This window comes from Oncorhynchus mykiss, chromosome 1 (assembly GCF_057628025.1).
Source record: "Oncorhynchus mykiss isolate SJ-2025 chromosome 1, ASM5762802v1, whole genome shotgun sequence".
Lineage (NCBI taxonomy): Eukaryota > Metazoa > Chordata > Actinopteri > Salmoniformes > Salmonidae > Oncorhynchus > Oncorhynchus mykiss.
This window is the reverse complement of record NC_143022.1, coordinates 25508655-25530174: the sequence shown is the minus strand read 5'-3', so window position 1 is coordinate 25530174 and position 21520 is coordinate 25508655. Positions and strand designations below refer to the sequence as shown.

Sequence of the window (21520 nt, the reverse complement as noted above, 5' to 3'; positions counted from 1 at the left end):
CTAGAACATATTTCGCTGAACACTAGATGATTTCATTTTATTTTTGGCAGTGAAATGAGGCTACTCATTTTTGAGGCTACTTTAATTTTTTAAAATTATTTTAATTTTAAATGTGAATCACATTTGTACTTGGCGTACCCCCAACGGCATTGCACGTACCCTTGGGGGTACGCATACCCCAGTTTGAGAATACCTGACCTGGGATAACAACATTGGAGAGGGTGGGACACAGAGAGTTGATCAGCTCAGAAAACTCTGTAGTAAAAGAGACTGTTTAATGGGAGTGATACATGAGTACCACAGTGAGATAACTGGGTGATATCATTTTAAAAGCCATGTAATCAAATGACAAGCCAGCAGGGACAGATAACATTTTCAGGTCAAAACAGTCTGCAACTGCACATGGGGACAAAGATCATACTTTTTGGAGAACTGTCCTCTGGTCTGATGAAACAAAAATAGAACTGTTTGGCCATAATGACCATCGTTATGTTTGGAGGAGAAAGGGGGATGCTTGCAAGCCAAAGAACACCATCCCAACTGTGAAGCACGGGGGTGACAGCATCATGTTGTGGGGGTGCTTTGCTGCAGGAGGGACTGGTGCACTTCACAAAATAGATGGCTTCATAAGGGAGGAAAATTATGTGGATATACTGAAGCAACATCTCAAGACATCAGTCAGGAAGTTAAAGCTTGGTCGCAAATGGGTCTTCCAAATGGACAATGACCCCAAGCATACTTCCAAAGTTGTGGCAAAATGGCTTAATAAGGACAACAAAGTTAAGGTACTGGAGTGGCCATCACAAAGCCCTGACCTCAAACCTATAGAAAATTTGTGGGCAGAACTGAAAAAGTGTGTGCGAGCAAGGAGGCCTACAAACCTGACTCAGTTACACCAGCTCTGTCAAAAGGAATGGGCCAAAATTCCCCCAACTTAAGGAAGCTTGTGGAAGGCTACCTGAAACGTTTGACCCAAGTTAAACAATTTAAAGGCAATGCTACCAAATACTAATTGAGTGTATGTAAACTTCTGACCCACTGGGAAAGTTATGAAAGAAATTAAAGCTGAAATAAATCATTCTCTCAGCTATTATTCTGACATTTCACATTCTTAAAATAAAGTGGTGATCCTAACTGACCTAAAACAGGGATTTTTTCCTAGGATTAAATGTCAGGAATTGTGAAAAACTGAGTTTAAATGTATTTGGCTAAAGTGTATGTGAACTTCCGACTTCAGCTGTAGCTAATCCACCACATAACAGGCTAGTGCCGCTCATATCCAGAGAGCAGTTCTGATAATGAGTGGGATGAGTAACTGGCAAAAAAACAGTGATCAGGACTAGGGTTGCACATTTTGGAGAATTTTTACATTGGATATATTTACCATATCATATGGAGACAGAAACATAAACCTTTTACCTTATAAGTAGACATCATTTCAAATTATTAAATAAAAAAGACAATTTAGTTACGAATTTAACTTTAATTGAGTTGACTCTTCACATGGGATGATTTCCCTGAACAACAAAAGAAAGGGAATATTGAATGATCCCCAATGATTCATCGTATCTCCCAAAAACATTTTCAACATTCATCTGTAAAATGATAGTCTAGAAACTATAGCTTTGGTTGTCTTCTTCTCAGGCTTCCATGTCTTCTCCTTGGACCTCCTCAATGTCCACCTCTTGAAAAATCAGACTCTGAGGCCTCCTCTTCACTGTCATTTTCCAACCTTGTTGAGGATGGCTCCTTGTCAGGTTCATAAAGACTCAAATTTGCCCAGATGGCTACCAATCTTTCAACCCTTGTATTGGTCAGCCTGTTGCGTGCTTTGGTGTGTGTGTTCCCAAACAAGGATCAGTGGCGCCCTGAGGCGGCTGATGTTGATGGGATTTGGAGGATGATGAAGGCAACAGGGGAAAGAGCCTGAGATCCAAAGTCCCTTCCACCAGGTGGCTGATGAGATACAGTGCCTTGCGAAAGTATTCGGCCCCCTTGAACTTTGCGACCTTTTGCCACATTTCAGGCTTCAAACATAAAGATATAAAACTGTATTTTTTGTGAAGAATCAACAACAAGTGGGACACAATCATGAAGTGGAACGACATTTATTGGATATTTCAAACTTTTTTAACAAATCAAAAACTGAAAAATTGGGCGTGCAAAATTATTCAGCCCCCTTAAGTTAATACTTTGTAGCGCCACCTTTTGCTGCAATTACAGCTGTAAGTCGCTTGGGGTATGTCTCTATCAGTTTTGCACATCGAGAGACTGACATTTTTTCCCATTCCTCCTTGCAAAACAGCTCGAGCTCAGTGAGGTTGGATGGAGAGCATTTGTGAACAGCAGTTTTCAGTTCTTTCCACAGATTCTCGATTGGATTCAGGTCTGGACTTTGACTTGGCCATTCTAACACCTGGATATGTTTATTTTTGAACCATTCCATTGTAGATTTTGCTTTATGTTTTGGATCATTGTCTTGTTGGAAGACAAATCTCCGTCCCAGTCTCAGGTCTTTTGCAGACTCCATCAGGTTTTCTTCCAGAATGGTCCTGTATTTGGCTCCATCCATCTTCCCATCAATTTTAACCATCTTCCCTGTCCCTGCTGAAGAAAAGCAGGCCCAAACCATGATGCTGCCACCACCATGTTTGACAGTGGGGATGGTGTGTTCAGCTGTGTTGCTTTTACGCCAAACATAACGTTTTGCATTTTTGCCAAAAAGTTCAATTTTGGTTTCATCTGACCAGAGCACCTTCTTCCACATGTTTGGTGTGTCTCCCAGGTGGCTTGTGGCAAACTTTAAACGACACTTTTTATGGATATCTTTAAGAAATGGCTTTCTTCTTGCCACTCTTCCATAAAGGCCAGATTTGTGCAATATACGACTGATTGTTGTCCTATGGACAGAGTCTCCCACCTCAGCTGTAGATCTCTGCAGTTCATCCAGAGTGATCATGGGCCTCTTGGCTGCATCTCTGATCAGTCTTCTCCTTGTATGAGCTGAAAGTTTAGAGGGACGGCCAGGTCTTGGTAGATTTGCAGTGGTCTGATACTCCTTCCATTTCAATATTATCGCTTGCACAGTGCTCCTTGGGATGTTTAAAGCATGGGAAATATTTTTGTATCCAAATCCGGCTTTAAACTTCTTCACAACAGTATCTCGGACCTGCCTGGTGTGTTCCTTGCTCTTCATGATGCTCTCTGCGCTTTTAACGGACCTCTGAGACTATCACAGTGCAGGTGCATTTATACGGAGACTTGATTACACACAGGTGGGTTGTATTTATCCTCATTAGTCATTTAGGTCAACATTGGATCATTCAGAGATCCTCACTGAACTTCTGGAGAGAGTTTGCTGCACTGAAAGTAAAGGGGCTGAATAATTTTGCACGCCCAATTTTTCAGTTTTTGATTTGTTAAAAAAGTTAGAAATATCCAATAAATGTCGTTCCACTTCATGATTGTGTCCCACTTGTTGTTGATTCTTCACAAAAAAATACAGTTTTACATTTTCATGTTTGAAGCCTGAAATGTGGCAAAAGGTCGCAAAGTTCAAGGGGGCCGAATACTTTCGCAAGGCACTGTATGTTGGCAGGACTGCCATATTACATCTCCATCCCAAAGCCCTTGCTTGGAAGTGTACTTCGCCAGACTGCCAAGAACCATGCCCTCATCCAGGCCAAGGTGGCGAGAAACGGTAGTTATGACACCATAGGCCTTGTTGATCTCTGCACCAGACAGGATGCTCTTACCAGCATACTTGGGGTCCAACATGAAAGCTGTTTGATGCATTTTGATGCATTTCAGAACTGCAGTATCCTCTGCTTGTTGCAACAGTGAAGTGAACATCAGACAGGATGACATTTCCTCCCTTAATCCATGCAATGGCTACTGCTATAGGTTTCAGGCTGTTTATTACCACTCCCTCCCAAAATACATCATCCAGGAGGATCTTCTTGATGGGCCTGTCCATATCTGCAGACTGCTATGGCCATTTCTTGGAGAGACTCCTTCCCCTCCAGGAGACTGTCAAACATGATGACAACACCACCCCAATGGATGTTGCAGGGCAGCTTCAATGTGGTGCTCTTATTTTTCTCACTTTGCTTGGGGAGATAGGTTGCTGCTATAACTTGATGACCCTTCACATACCTAACCATTTCCTTGGCTCTCTTGTAGAGTGTATCCATTGTTTTCAGTGCCACGATGTCCTTGAGGAGCAGATTCAATGCATGAGCTGCAGAGCCAATGGGTGTACTGTGAGGGTAGGACTCCTCCACTTTAGACCAAGCAGCCTTCATGTTCGCAGCATTGTCTGTCACCAGTGCAAATACCTTCTGTGGTCCAAGGTCATTGATGACTGTCTTCAGCTCATCTGCAATGTAGAGACCGGTGTGTCTGTTGTCCCTGCTCTTGTAGAATACTGGTTGAGGGGCGGAGATTATGTAGTTAATTATTCCTTGCCCACAAACATTAGACCACCAATCAGAGATGATTGCAATACAGTCTGCTTTCTCTATGATTTGCTTGACCTTCACTTGAATTCTGTTGAACTCTGCATCCAGAAAATGAGTAGATAAAGCATGCATGGTTGCTAGGGTGTATGCTGGGCGAAGAACATTCAGAAATCTCTTCCAATACACATTGCCTGTGAGCATCAGAGGTGAACCAGTTGCATACACAGCTCGAGCAAGACATTCATCAGTAATTCTCTGACTACGTTCCTCCATTGTCAAAAAAACTTCTGATTCCAGGAGGATTTTCCTGTAAAGATTAGAAAATTAGTAAAAACAATTCCATGTACAGATAAATATTTAAGCAGTTAGATTAAAACAACTCCTTCGTAAGAATGTTTTAAAATGAAACATGTATGGAAACAGGTGAATTAACACTCCTCAGTTAGCAGGCTCAAGTAAGCTAAAACCCACATGATATCAAAAAACTAACTAGCAGAAATTGTTAACAAGTTAGAATTGATTTAAAAACACACTTTGCTGTAAGCTACTATTTAACAAAAAAATTGTGTATGTCATAAAATGTATTCACCCCACCCAGTATTGTAATTAAAACTTACCAGAAAGCATGTAGTCCTTGGCTCAGACAGTGAAGTAGTGTGGGCTCAATAGCATCTCAGTCTGCAAGATCTTGAAAATCAGCTGTACATGTGATGGAAGAATGCACTGTGCAATTCCATTGAATTGGGGATAGTTTAACGAAAATATGTCACAAGACCTAGAATTGCCTTGTGTATCCCACAAATAAGCCTCAATGTTATAAGCTAACTTCGATGAATTTAAGCAAAATTCCCCAAAGACCGGGGCTTAACTTCCCTTGGAAAATGTCCTGAAAAATGTACCAGAAAGTTTCAGACCCTTTGCAACCCTAATCAGGACACAAATCTCAACTACCACACAAACAGACTAATAGTTATGCTAAGTCCAGGCTGTTGTGAAAGATTATGGATGGATACCTTGTTGTATAAAGGAGCAATAAGAGAAAGCAGGGAGTTTCTTTGAACAGTATCGAGCAGATTATTCAAGTGTTGGCAAACAGTTGCTGGGTTGGGCTGTTTAGTCATTTCCAATGGATACAGGTTCAAAGTTTACACTCACACTATTGGAGTCCTTGAGCTGAGCAGTTTGTTAAAAAGAGGAGACAAGACACATTCAGTATTACTCAAATACATGTGTACTTGAAAAATATCATAAACATCTACCTCAAGATATTAATCACATCTAAGCATATCTGAGGAGCAATGAGGACCCAGTCAAAGCCTCTATTAAGCATATCATTATATCACATTAAAAAAAAAGGTGTCCCCCAGATGACATCAATGGTTGTTGTCTGGGGGTCATGTGACTCATCTTGGTTAATTGTTAACCATCACTATTATATATGTGCCAGGGTAAACAGTCAGACGGCTACATAGTTGAGAGCAATAAGCCACACACACACACACTTAATTGAGTGTTAACTAAAACATTATACATCTCATTCAGTGGAGGCTCCTTAGAGGTGGTCCATCCTACTCAAGGAATTTCAGAATTGGTTTAATAATGAAACATAAAGTTGTAATTTTTAGATGAAACTATGCTAAATACACTGCTCAAAAACATAAAGGGAACACTTAAACAACACAATGTAACTCCAAGTCAATCACACTTCTGTGAAATCAAACTGTCCACTTAGGAAGCAACACTGATTGACAATAAATTTCACATGCTGTTGTGCAAATGGATTAAACAACAGGTGGAAATTATAGGCAATTAGCAAGACACCCCCAATAAAGGAGTGGTTCTGCAGGTAGTGACCAAAGACCACTTCTCAGTTCCTATGCTTCCTGGCTGATGTTTTGGTCACTTTTGAATGCTGGCGGTGCTTTCACTCTAGTGGTAGCATGAGACGGAGTCTACAACCCACACAAATGGCAAGTGCAGCTCATCCAGGATAGCACATCAATGCGAGCTGTGGCAAGAAGGTTTGCTGTGTCTGTCAGCGTAGTGTCCAGAGCATGGAGGCGCTACCAGGAGACAGGCCAGTACATCAGGAGACGTGGAGGAGGCCAACAACCCAGCAGCAGGACCGCTACCTCCGCCTTTGTGCAAGGAGGAGCAGGAGGAGCACTGCCAGAGCCCTGAAAAATGACCTCCAGCAGGCCACAAATGTGCATGTGTCTGCTCAAACGGTCAGAAACAGACTCCATGGGGATGGTATGAGGGCCCGACATCCACAGGTGGGGGTTGTGCTTACAGCCCAACACCGTGCAGGACGTTTGGCATTTGCCAGAGAACACCAAGATTGGCAAAATCCCCACTGGCGCCCTGTGCTCTTCACAGATAAAAGCAGGTTCACACTGAGCACGTGACAGTCTGGAGACGCCGTGGAAAACGTTCTGCTGCCTGCAACATCTTCCAGCATGATCGGTTTGGCGGTGGGTCAGTCATGGTGTGGTGTGGCATTTCTTTGGGGGGCCGCACAGCCCTCCATGTGCTCGCCAGAGGTAGCCTGACTGCCATTAGGTACCGAGATGAGATCCTCAGACCCCTTGTGAGACCATATGCTGGTGCGGTTGGCCCTGGGTTCCTCCTAATGCAAGACAATGCTAGACCTCATGTGGCTGGAGTGTGTCAGCAGTTCCTGCAAGAAGAAGGCATTGATGCTATGGACTGGACCGCCCGTTCCCCAGACCTGAATCCAATTGAGCACATCTGGGACCCCATGTCTCGCTCCATCCACCAACGCCACGTTGCACCAGACTGTCCAGGAGTTGGCAGATGCTTTAGTCCAGGTCTGGGAGGAGATCCCTCAGGAGACCATCCGCCACCGCATCAGGAGCATGCCCAGGCGTTGTAGGGTGGTCATCCAGGCACGTGGAGGCCACACACACTACTGAGCCTCATTTTGACTTGTTTTAAGGACATTACATCAAAGTTGGATCAGCCTGTAGTGTGGTTTTCCATTTTATTTTTGAGTGCGACTCCAAATCCAGACCTCCATGGGTTGATAAATTTGATTTCCATTGATAATTTTGGTGTGATTTTGTTGTCAGCACATTCAACTATGTAAAGAAAAAAGTATTTAATAAGAATATTTCATTCATTCAGATCTAGGATGTTATTTTAGTGTTCCCTTTATTTTTTTGAGCAGATTTGTGAACATATCAAAATACTTAAACTTACATGCAAAATACCTGCTGTTAACTTTTAAATGATTGGAATGAATTATCCAAAGAGAGTATAAAGATTGGGGATGATAAGAGGAGTTTTGGAAGTCTCTTTCACTTCCGTTGGGAGTGCAGAGGTTTCCATGGAGATGGCTTAACCTCTCCGTAACCAAATTACCAAATTACTGATTAAAACATACTGTTTTGCAATGAAGGTCTACAGCACTCTCTAGGGTAGCACCATGGTGTAGCCGGAGGAAAGCTATTTTCCGACCTCCTCTGGGTACATTGACTTCAATACAAAACCTAGAGGCTCATGGTTCTCAACCCCTTCAATAGACTTACACAGTAATTATGATGACTTCCGGAAATGTCGTCCAACCTATCAGAGCTCTTGCAGCAAGAATTGACCTGTTGTCCATGCAATCAAAGGATCAGAGAATGAATCTAGTACTGAAAGCATAAGCTACAGCTAACTGGCACTGGAGTGCTTAAACTGTGGTCAGTAGTTGACTCAAAGAGAAAGAAAGAACAGTTTAATTAATTTCTTTAAAAATATATATGTTTACATAATTTTTTTCTTCTTACTTTACATTTCACTTACTTAGCTAGCTAATGCAACTATTTTAGCCTAAACAACAACCTGACTCAAACAGAGAGGATGCTATTTATGTTAGCTAACTGGCTATCCAACACCGCAACTCTTCCAACTCAAGGTAAGCTTTCGGTTGTATTAATTTATTGCCACCAGGGCCCGCCGGTGTAACTGCTAGCTATACACTGTACTGCATGATTGTACACATGGATTGGTTTGTGGGTTTACTAACACGTGAACGTAAACTCACCCCATTCCGTACAAAATGTGCGCAACCGCAACATTCAAACGACGCTACAAAGAAAACTAATGGGACTGTAGCGACTGTGTTGACTTCAAAATCTGGGGTGTGAACTACGTTTCTAATCAAGCGTTGATCGACATGGTAATGGCTCTATAGTATTGGAGAAAAGTTTTTTTTTTCAACTGACCCTCCGTTACATTGTGACGTGTCATGCCGTAACGTACAGCACGCATAAAGCAACATTTCTGTCTTACAATCGCTCTCCACCAGGTGTAGCACTTCTCTCATCGTTTAAAAACAAGAAATGGACAGTGACGGGGGTAAGGGGGGATACCTAGTCATTTTTTTGCATCATCACTGCATGTGATCATCATTCTCAAAGCCGCTGTTCACTTCTGAAGATCACTTTAGCACCGCCCTCAAAATCCGATTCAAATTCGACACAAACCTTCAACTCTTTATAGTGTTTTATTTACATTTTAGAGGCAATAAGGTGATAAGTTGGACAGATCGAGTGAAAAAAAAACTATTTTCCCACACAACATCTCTCCTTCTCACTATCACGCATTAGTTTCGCTTCCCCGCCCGCCATTTTTAAAAAGACCTGACGGAGCTCATTGCCTGCTTGAATTATGCAGAAACGGGCAGTGTTTAGGTCATCTAATTGATTCTGTTGGAAAGGGGAGAAATTGTGCTTTACAATGGTATTGACATTACAGTTGATCTGGAAGTATTACGTTTTTGGGGCGCTAAAATAAGGTCAGTTGTACGGACCAAGGCGATGTACAAAAGTGAGTGAGTTTACATTAGTTCTAGTAGCTATGTTGACTATGACATTAGCTAATATGATGACAATGATGTAGGTTGTGTAGCGGGGATGTATGAACATTTGGCTTGGAGTTTTTTTTCCACCGGTTCACAAACAGCTGTTGTGTAGTGCACTGAAGTCCACAAGTAAAGGGAAAAGGTGAGAGGAGGAGAGTGTGTTGATGTCAGAAAGAACTAGACAACGAGCAAAGTGACGATGCTGTATGTGCCTGCTATGAAAGTCAACTGTGTGTGAAGGTGATCAGGGGTGTGTTCATTCAGCCGATTCTGTTGCAAAATGAGAATCGTAATGAAACGGGATGGACCAACCTGAATTTGTCCAATGGAAACTCTAGTTTAAGTTGCAAAACAGACCATTTTTCAACTGTTTGGACTAATGATCACACCCCAGATCAGCTAGATGCAAGCAAGAGTTTACAAGGCGGTATTGAATGCCTCACTGTCTGTCAGCTTGATTACTCCAATTTGTCTCAACCTGTGCACCGACGTTATAAACTTATAAACCGCCACTGACCTCATTGTCAGATAAGTCTCATTTACATCAGTTGAAATGGCTCTGTTTAAATGTGTGTGAGCAAGCTGTCTCGCTTTCTCAACCCTGGGCCTATTGGGTATGAAACTACCACCTTGTCACATCTTGGCTGCAAATTGCTAATTGCAGCAAGTGGGTAATGAAGTAATTCAGGTTGACTTAATTACACAATTAAAGTAACTTACGGCACATGCATTCAAGTGACAACAGTCACCTTGCACAAATGTCACCTCAGCTGTTTATTAACGTGTAAAAACAGTCCCAGGCAGGGTGTTTCCAATTTTAGGAATATGTCTGCCATATAACAATGATTCCATTTAGGGGAGTAAGATGTCTTTCTAAAAGTGTGACTTTTCCTTGTGGAAGACATTGTGGAGAGAAACAGTAACAGGGTATGGTGGTGTGAGCCCTCTCCCTCTCCTCAAACACACAGAGGTATAAGTTAGGATAGCAGGATAACTCAGCTCCTCTCACTAATAAAACCAGTCAAACCTGACTGGCAAGAAATCAAGATAACTCTCATTCACAAACACACAAATGATCTTTCTTTCAGTTGGGTGGATAGGGATGGTACTACAAGCAGAGAGAGAAATTGTAGCTGGAGACGTTTGGGACTTGGTATCATGTTACTACATGCACAGTTAGACAAGACACTGCCATAATTTTCCCACAATATCCCAGAAAAGCCCTTATAGATTTCAAACACGATGTGGACATGGTGACCAGTGAGTTGAGCTAGATTCAGTCTGAGCAGCAGGCAACCACTTAAAATCTCTTGCGGGGGAAACTGGGAAGACTCTTCAGTATACAGATTCATATTTAGTAGGTAGAAAATTCAAAGCTCACAGATTGGGAAAGACAGGTGTAAGGGTATCTCCACATATACCAACATGGTCTCAGCATTTCGTATTGTTCTGTACGTAAATCCGAGACACTCCATTTAGTGTGATATGTTAGATTTTGTATGGTATGTATTCATTTGTGGATGTCAATCATTAAATTTGTATGTTACTAATTACAATTTGTATGATATGTTACAGATTACAATCAAGGTTAGCTAGGTGGCTCGGTTTCTAACATTAGCTATCTGGCTAACATTAGCTAGGCTTGGGGTTAGGGGTTACAGTTAGGAGTTAGGATAAAGGGTTAACGAAAGGATTTGCTAATATGCAAAGTAATTGCAAAGCAGCAAAAAAGTAATAAAAGTTGTTGCTAATTACAAAAAAAAATCTAAAGTTGTCCGTGATGAGATTCAAACACGCAACCTTTCGGTTGCTAGACGTTCACGTTATACGTCTACCCATCCACACCAACCAACCACTCTCCTTTCATTTTTTCTTTAAGTAACCATACCAAACATAATTTATCATACTACATTTCAGTGTCCCGGGTTTAAGTTTACTATGTTACGTCTAGTCTGTGACCAGTCTGCATATACATTTTAGCACACATGAACATCATAAATGACCAGGACAATGCTGACATGGGCCTTTGCAGACCTAAATAACACTAACATCAGGAAGTAGGCATAGAAAGATGATTTTATATGTTCTTCATGCTTTTAGCTCAGCATAAGATGTTAGTCTCTTAATCACTGATACAATAGGTTTGAGGAAGGCGGCTCCCCCCCACTGGGCAAAAACTGGTCATTCCAACAACAAAAATGTAATGTGATTTGTTTAACACTTTTTCAATTAACACACATGGAATCATGTAGTATTTCATAGTTTTGATGTCTTCACTAATAATTCTACAATGTAGAAATTAGTAAGAAATAAAGAAAAACCACTGAATGAGTAGGTTTGTCCAAACTTTTGACTGGTACTGTATATTTATTATTTTCATGAGTAAGACACGTAGTTTGGACACTTGTGAAGTTACACATGTACATTTTAGATGTGGTCACCCTAATTCCACCAGAGAAAACATTGCTACTGCAACATGCTAACACCATCTTTTCTCATGTGAGGAGAAAAACATTACTTCAACCCCACATGTGAATCTCCAATTCCACATGTGAAAGTGAGATTTTCACAGTTGGAGTTCTTACATCTGAACCTGCAAATTAGATTTTCACATGTGTACTTGCAATTCCACATATGAATGTTTTTTTACATTTGAAACTGAATATCAGATGTTCACAAGTGAAAGTTAACATGTGAAACAGAAGCCTGTCAATTGAAACTAAACCCGATGGTTTGAATTGAAGTGAGAAAATCAGACTTTCACAGTGAGATGAACATGGTTGAAATTACATTAGATATTTACATACACCGCCCTGATTGCCTGATAGGATAGTTGAGAGCCCACCCCCTTACCCAGATTAACAGTCATTGGTCTATTATAAATCAGATGACATTGTGACATCATGATGTGGGCTGAAAGTTCAAATCACATGAACCACCTGAAATTCAAGGCATTTTTTTTTATGTGTGTGTAACACACACACAAAAACAAAATTCAGAGTGTTATTTCGACCTCATAGTTTGGAAATATATTAAAAAAAAACAGGAAAATCAAATGTTTAATTGCACTGCCCCTTTAACAGGATCAACACAGTGACAGTGTTCAACTGTGGTTAACAGGATCAAGGTCTTCTGTAAATTGCAGTCTGGACACATATGCAGAACGTAGTCAATAAGCGCCTCCTTAGTCAATAAGCTCCTCCTTAAAGGCAGACAAAAATGTAACTGTGTGTAACTGTGGTTAACAGGATCAAGACAGTGGCAGTGTTCAACTTTAGTTAACAGGATCAAGACAGTGACACAGTGTTTAACTGTGGTAAAACGGGATCAAGACAGTGACAAAACCACATGCCCCCCCTTTGCCCACACTAGGTACTGGAGGAGAGATAATCTGTTTTATCCGATCTTCATTTTCTGGAAGACATTGATTTCAACTCCCTCTCCAACTAAACCTGCATGTCGCCTACCACCATTAGAGTGATGGAAAGTTTCTCTCAAAATTCGCTGACTATGTTATGGGTCATACAGTACTCTGCTTGCATAGTGGGTCAAATCTGACTCAGAGAGACAGGATTGACCAGTTTTAAAATACAAACACAGTGAGATTCTGAAAGGAATTGCCTTTCTGACAAAACCTTTGTTGCAAGTAATTCACACAAAATGTTTTTTTAAATAAATAAAAAATTTTAAAAAACACACCATCTTTCGCTCTTTTGATTATGTTGTCATGGTAACATGCCTGAATTTTAAAATGTTCCACTCTTCGGCTGAGTCTTTTTCTACTTTGACAACGCTGTTTAAAATGTCATCAACTCTGAACTGGTAACTTTGGCTTAAATAAACTCAGCAAAAAATAACCATCCTCTCACTGTCAACTGCATTTATTTTCAGCAAACTTAACGTGTAAATATTTATGAACATAAGATTCAACAACTGAGTAACAGACATGTGAGTAACATAAATTGAATGTGTCCCTGAACAAAGGGGGGGGGGGGGTCAAAATCAAAAGTAACAGTCAGTATCTGGTGTGGCAACAAGCTGCATTATGTAATCCATCCACCTGACAGGTGTGGCATATCAAGAAGCTGATTAAACAGCATGATCCTTGCACAGGTGCACCTTGTGCTGGGGACAATAAAGGACTCTAAAATGTGCAGTTATTTTCACACAACACAAAGCCACAGATGTCTCAGGTTTTGAGGGATTGTATAATTGGCATGTTGATTGAAGGAATGTCAACCAGAGCTGTTGCCAGATAATTTAATGTTAATTTCTATAACATAAGCCAGCCCCGGACCTTCACTCCCGACTTCTTCACCTGGGGGATCGTCTGAGACCAGCCACCCGGACAGCTGTTGAAACGGAGGAGTATTTCTGCCTGTAATAAAGCCCTTTTGTTGGGAAAAACTCATTCTGATTGGCTGGGCCTGGCTCTCAAGTGCCCTCCCAGGCCCACCCATGGCTGCCCCCATTTCCAGTCGTGTGAAATCCATAGATTAGGGCCTAATTCATTTATTTCAATTGACTGATTTTCTTATATGAACTGTAACTCAGTAAAATAATTTAAATGTATATTTTGTCCAGTATATTTTTCAGTGCGCACTGTGTACCCAGTTCTTAATCCCCATGATGGGTATCAAAGTAGTGTACTTCCTGCTGAATGTGGAACGAGGGAGAACTTGTTTAGTTGTATTGGAAAGTATTTAAATTCTCTGAAAAAGTATTCTATTGAACATGCTTTGTTACTAGCTAGATACCTTTTGAGTTTGGATACCGTGACATGTTTGTAATGCTTAGAGAAGATCTCATGTCAAGTGTTATTGAAGTGTTGTGGTTGCAGGTTCACATGCCTCATCTAAGCCTATTATTTTGGGGTGTTGCTATAGGCCACAGTCAGTATCTAAATAAAGTGTGTGAAATGTATGTGTATGTGTGTATGTGGTGTAAGTGTATGTGGTGTAAGTGGTCAAACTTAGCCAGGAAATGCCAACAACAAACAGTGAGCCATCGTATTCATGCAAAAAATATCAAATAATGAAAGAAAAACATTGTAAGTTTGAATTTTGTAAAGTTAGTGTGGGAGAAGTGGGGAAATTATTGTTATCAATCTATAATGACAAACCTCTTGGCATTGATAATTTAGATGTAAAGCTACTGAGGATGATATGACCACTCCTATCTGTCACATCTTTAATCTGAGTCTAGAGGAAGGAGTTTGTCCTCAGGCCTGGAGGGAAGTCAGTCATTCCGCTACCCAAGAGAGGTAAAGCGGCCTTTACTGGTTCTAAGCACACTGTTGGAAAAAATTGTGTTTGACCAAATACAATGCTATTTTTCTGTAAACAAATTGACAACAGACTTTCAGCATGCTTATAGAGAAGGGCACTCAACATGTACTGCACGGACACAAATGACTGATGACTGGTTCAAATAAATTTATAATAAAAAGTGTGTAGGAGCTATACTGTTAGATTTCAGTGCAGCCTTTAATATTATTGTGGAGAAAGCGTAGATTTTATGGCTTTTCAACCTCTGCCATATCGTGGATTCAGAGCAATCTATCTAATATAATTCAGGGGGTTTTCTTTAATGGAAGCCTCTCTAATGTCAAACATGTAGGATATTGTGTACCACAGGGCAGCTCACTATGCCCTCTACTATTTTATATTTTTACCAATGACCTGCCACTGGCATTAAACACAGCCTGTGTGTCCATGTATGCTGATGACTCAACCATATACACTACCAGTCAAAAGTTTGGACACACATACTCATTCAAGGGTTTTTCGTTATTTTTACTATGTTCTACAATGTGTAATAATAGTGAAGACATCAAAACTATGAAATAACACATATGGAATCATAAAAGTGTTAAACAAATCCAGATACATTTTAGATTTTAGATTCTTGAAAGTAGCAACCCTTTGCCTTGATGACAACTTTGCACACACTTGGAATTCTCTCAACCAGCTTCATGAGGAATGCTTTTCCAACAGTCTTGAGGGAGTTCCCACATATGCTGAGCACTTGTTGGCTGCTTTTCCTTCACTCTGCGGTCCAACTCATCCCAAGCCATCTCAATTGGGTGAGGTCAGGTGATTGTGGAAGCCAGGTCATCTGATGCAGCACTCCATCGCTCTCCTTGGTCAAATAGCCCTCACGGAAGCCTGGAGATGTATTTTGGGTCGCTGTCCTGTTGAGAAACAAATGATAGTCCCACTTAGCACATACCAGGTGGGATGTTGTATTGCTGCAGAATGCTGTGGTAGCCATGCTGGTTAAGTGTGCCTAGAATTCTAAATAAATCACAGACAGTGTCACCAGCAAAGCACCCCCACACCATCTACCCAGGGCTTCACAGTGGGAACCACACATGCAGATGTCATCTGTTCACCTACTCTGCGTCTCACAAAGACACAGCGGTTGGAACCAAAAATCTCAAATTTAGACTCATCAGCCCAAAGGACAGATTTCCACCGGTCTAATGTCCATTGCTCGTGTTTCTTGACCCAAGCAAGTCTCTTCTTCTTATTGGAGTCATTTAGTAGTGTTTTTTTTGCAGCAAATCGACCATGAAGGCCTGATTCATGCAGAGTCCTCTGAACAGTTGATGTTGAGATGTGTCTGTTACTTGAACTCTGTGAAGCATTTATTTGGGCTGCAATCTGAGGTGCAGTTAACTCTAATGAACTTATCCTCTGCAGCAGAGGTAACTTTGGGTCTTCCTTTCCTATGGCGCTCCTCATGAGAGCCAGTTTCATCATAACGCTTGATGGTTTGTGCAAATGCGTTGGAGGAAACTTGCAAAGTTCTTGAAATGTTCCACATTGACTGACCTTCATGTCTTAAAGTAATGATGGACTGTTGTTTCTCTTTGCTTATTTGAGCTGTTCTTTGAAATGCAAATGACATTGACAGCTACATGCATCCATAGATAGTACCAGCGAACCATAGTAATTTGGAAACATTTGTGAACGTAACCTAGACTAAGGAGATTATTGTGGACTACAGGAAGGGGGGGGGGGGGGGGGGGGGGGCTAGCCCTCACCCTCCAATCCAACAGGTCCCACCCAGACGTGCTCAATTGAGATCCGGTCTCTTCACTGGCCATGGCAGAACACTGACATTCCTGTCTGGCAGGAAATCACGCACAGGACGAGCAGTATGGCTGGTGGCATTGTCATGCTGGAGGGTCATGTTAGGATGAGCCTGCAGGAAGGGTACCACATGAGGGAGGAGGATGTATTCCCTGTAACGCACAGCGTTGAGATTGCCTGCAATGGCAACAAGCGGAGTCCGATGATGCTGTGACACACCGCCCCAGACCATGACGGACCCTCCACCTCCAAATCGTTCCTGCTCCAGAGTACAAGCCTCGGTGTAACGCTCATTCCTTCGACGATAAACGCGAATCCGATCATGACCCCTGGTGAGACAAAACCGCAACTCGTCAGTGAAGAGCACTCCCACCGGACTCCACTGGTGTACCAATCCTGTGCAGGTGTTGTTACACGTGGTCTACCACTGCGAGGACGATCACCTGTCCATCCTGTCTCCCTGTCTTAGGCGTCTCACAGTACGGACATTGCAATGTATTGCCCTGGCCACATCTGCAGTCCCCATGCCTCCTTGCATCATGCCTAAGGCATGTTCACGCAGATGAGCAGGGACCCTGGGCATCTTTCTTTTGGTGTTTTTCAGAGTCAGTAGAAAGGCCTCTTCAGTGTCCTAAGTTTTCATAACTGTGAACTTAATTGCCTACCGTCTGTAAGCTGTTAGTGTCTTAACAACCGTTCCACAGGTGCATGTTCATTAATTGTTTATGGTTCATTGAACAAGCATGGGAAACAGTGTTTAAACCCTTTACAATGAAGATCTGTGAAGTTATTTGGATTTTTAACACTATACTGAAGATACGTCAATCCTATGGGTCCTGGTTAAATGTAGTGCATTAAATAGGGAATAGGGAGCCATTTACTTCCTTCAACAAAGTAGTGAATTATATAGGGAATAGGGTGCCATTTACTTCCTTCAACAAAGTAGTGACTTATATAGGGAATAGGCTGCCATTTACTTCCTTCAACAAAGTAGTGAATTATATAGGGAATAGGGAGCCATTTGGCTCCTTCTCCATGAGATCAGACCCAGGACATGAAAGCATTGATCGTTCCAAATGGATGTTTTAATAGACTGTCTGTTATGATAGCAACAAATATCTGTTATACAGTGGGTAATGAAAGTAACCACCCCCTTTCAAAAATGTTCACCTTTTGTTGCCGTCGAGCCTGAAATGAAAACTAAAATCAGACTTTTTCACGGCTTTATTTACACACATTAACCCACAATAGCCAAGTGAAAAGAATGTAATCTAAAAAACCTTCAGAAGATGAATTAAAATAAAACACACTATTTGGATAAGTGAACACCCCACCTTACAATTGCAATTACAAACTTGCTGAGGTATAACCAACCAAAATTGAACTTTTTGGCCTGAACGAAAACGATATGTCTGGCGAAAACCCAATAAATCTTTCCACCCAAAGTACACCGTGCCTAGAGTAAAGAACACCGTGCCTACAGTAAAGAACACCGTGCCTACAGTAAAGCACACCGTGCCTACAGTAAAGCACACCGTGCCTACAGTAAAGCACACCGTGCCCACAGTAAAGCACACCGTGCCTACAGTAAAGAACACCGTGCCTACAGTAAAGAACACCGTGCCTACAGTAAAGAACACCGTGCCTACAGTAAAGCACACCGTGCCTACAGTAAAGAACACCGTGCCTACAGTAAAGAACACCGTGCCTACAGTAAAGCACACCGTGCCTACAGTAAAGAACACCGTGCCTACAGTAAAGAACACCGTGCCTACAGTAAAGAACACCGTGCCTACAGTAAAGAACACCGTGCCTACAGTAAAGAACACCGTGCCTACAGTAAAGCACAGTGGTGGCGGAATCCTGTTGTGGTGGTGTTTCTCTTCAGCAGTGACTGGAGCACTTGTCAGGATAGAAGGGAAAATGGACAGTACAAAATGCAGACAGATTCTTGAGGAGAACCTGCAGCCATATTCCAGGAAGTTGAAAATGGGAAGATGGGTCATTGTCATGCTGAAACGTGAACTAAAGCAACTGTACAGTGGCTGAAGGACAAGAAGGTGAATGTCCTTGAGTGGCCTAGTCAGAGCCCGAACTAATCGAGAATCTGTGGAATGACTTGAAGAGTGCAGTCCATGAGCTGTCACTGTGCAATTTGACTGAGCTTGAACAATTCTGCAAGGAAGAATGGGCACATATTGCAAAGTTAGTAGAGACGTATTCAAAGAGACTCATGGCTGTAATTCAAGCAAAAGGTGGTTCCACCAAGGTTTAACTCAGGGGGGTGTTCACTTATCCAAGTAGGGTATTTTAATGTTTGAATTGTAAATCATTTGAGGGGGTTTTTCTCACTTGGATATTGTGGCTTACTGTTTTGTAAATAAAGCTGGGGGGGAAAAAAATTGCATTTTGTGTTTTCATTTGAGGCTGTAAGGCAACAAAATGTGAACATTTTGAATGGGGTTGGTGACTTTCTATGCCCACTGTATATGGGCATAGTATATTCCTTCACATTCTTAACACAAAAATATTGTTGTGCCATCATGTCCTAATGCCTCCACATTAGAGAGTATGATGAATGACAAACTTAGCCTCTCCTCTATTTATTCAGGTTCAACGGGCAGCCAATAGAAAGCAATTGTGGCTGGCAGACCAAGCCAGGCAATTTTATCCTTCAAGAAAAGCCCAAGTATCCAAAGTTGCCCCTGCCAAGAGTGAGACAAGTGGAGCCACACAGAGCTATCTTATTCCTCACAGAAGAAAACTAGGAGGAATTAAAGAAATGCAGTAGGCCAAACATCAAGCGACAATAGAAAAAAAAAAAATATATATATATATATATATATATATATATATATATATATATATATATATATATTTGTAACTCAGGAAATTCACTTATTTTTGTGAAAATCCACTCCTATAAAATACTGTCTTTACTCATCTAATGTACTGTACGTTCGATCAACATTAATGTTTACAAAACACATGCATGTGGTTTACAAATAGGGGAAATGAGAGAATGATAGATGCAAATAGGAAATGCGTCTCAAAGCAGATGTGAAAATCACACCTACATGTGCAGCAAGTTTCGTTTTACCATGAGAAAATGAAGCATATCCTACTTTATGTAGTCTACTTTCAGTCACAGTCAATAAACTATGCTTGAGTTAAAAGTATCTGCGATATACTTGTTATTCTCTTTGAAGGCTCTTTATTGGCATATAGGCTGCACCTGTATTTCATCGGCACTACCGTCTGTGTCCAGCTCTCCGATGTAGTACTGTTCCATCCACCGCCTTGCGTTCTCCGAGTGCCGGTGTGGGGGTCCCGCCATCTCCATCCTGATATCATTCCCTGACCGGCTTAATATCAGAGCCTCTCCACCCGGGTGAATACGAAGGAATCCCGTCACATCATAAATTCTCGTCCCCGTTAATACCCAACATGAGTTTTTGGTGGAATGATTGGCTACCTCCTTCTCAGAGAAAAACCGAGGTGATTCCGATGGAGACATTTCGATGTTGAAGTATGCACAAAAAAATAACTAAAGGAATGGGTCAAGCCCCCTTGGCATGCCGACTGACCGCGTACTGACTTCTAGCTCATCTCAGCACTGACTGATTTTACCCTATCAACTCATTTACATATCATGAATTATTCACTGCTCAAGATTGCTCTAAACTCAGCATTTGATCTACCTGTTGCGCGCTAGCTTTTTACCTCCAATGTTTACAGCTCTAATATAATTACTCCAACGTTAATTAGGGGTTGAAGCCAGCGTAGCTGGGTGAAACGCTATTGTATTTGTTGGGGTTCAAGCAGAATATCTGGTGAAACCATATTGCATTTGTTGGCGTTCATTATTATACATCGTCTGCCAAGGAAAACTGACATGAACATTCCTGTAAAATCATTTCTATGATGATGCAAAATCGCATGATGATAAAGGACCATTGGCCTTATCCTCTCATGCAAATGCCATGCCAATTGGCTGTATGTGGTGCTATAACAAGCAATTGAAAATGCAAACTTTGAAAGGTCACGCCCCACCCGGTGTGACATATAGTCCAGAAATTCGGCCCTTCTCCTCCACAAGGAAAGAATTTGCCTCAAGGACCTATAAGGTCTGCCATGATGGATTCTCCACGATTTTTTATTTTGTGAAAACTACATAATATGCTACTCCTCTAGCACCGAATGACCGATCTGCAAGAAACTTGATATGTGGCATCTATGGACCAAGCTCTCTCAACGCATTTTCCAGACTATTACCTCGAACAACATGGCCGCTACTGACCAATAAAAATGAACGAGGGCGTGGTCTGGCACATAAACACATATAAATCAGACATGAATATTCATATGGTAACAAAACGATTATATCCAAATGCTGTCAAGAGTCAACAAATGTAAGCACATTCAGATCAGCCACACGGTGGCGCTATAAATGGCACATATTTATATATCTTGATCGGTTTGACTCAGAATGCTGGCATTTGTCTCACATGCTCAGAGATATGAGTTCAGTAAAGCTGTAAACGTATGCTTAAGTTTGGCCGCATGGTGGCACTGTTGGGCAGGAAAAACATTAATGCAAGCACATTGGCTCATAGCGGCCAGTATGTTTGAGTTATGGTAAATGCTGTACATTTTTCTAAATTTTTAAACAACATCTTCTCAGAAACCACTAAACCGATCTTTCCAAAACTTGTAGTACAGTATAAATTGCAAGATCTTTAACTGCATTGCAAATTAAGTTGATATCTTTAACGTTATGGCCCATGTGAGAAATTGAAGTTGAGTAAGTTTGGGCCTGACAATTCAAGTCATTCTTGGAGGGCAGTGGTGTAGTGGAGAGTATGTGCAGGCATGTGGCCCTTATACCCACTTATACTGAACAAATACAAATACAACACGTAAAGTGTTGGTCCCATGTTTCATGAGCTGAAATAAAAGATCCCATAAAAGATCCCATTCACACAAAAAGCTTATTTCTCTCAAATGTTGTGCACAAATTTGTTTAAATCCCTGTTCATGAACATTTCTAATTTACCAAGATAATCCATCCACCTGGCAGGTGTGGCATATCA

General features: G+C 41.4%; 1 protein-coding gene across 1 annotated transcript in view; it reads right to left on the bottom strand.

The window, feature by feature from the left end:
* Window positions 1-20486, bottom strand: part of LOC110513138 (fatty acid 2-hydroxylase) — a 44831-nt gene extending 24345 nt beyond the window's left edge. The window contains exon 1 of the mRNA XM_021593154.3: window positions 19663-20486. Coding sequence (XP_021448829.2) covers window positions 19663-19944 — 282 coding nt within the window. The 5' untranslated portion in view covers window positions 19945-20486. The remainder of the gene's footprint in view (window positions 1-19662) is intronic.
* Between the last annotated feature and the right edge of the window lie 1034 nt (window positions 20487-21520).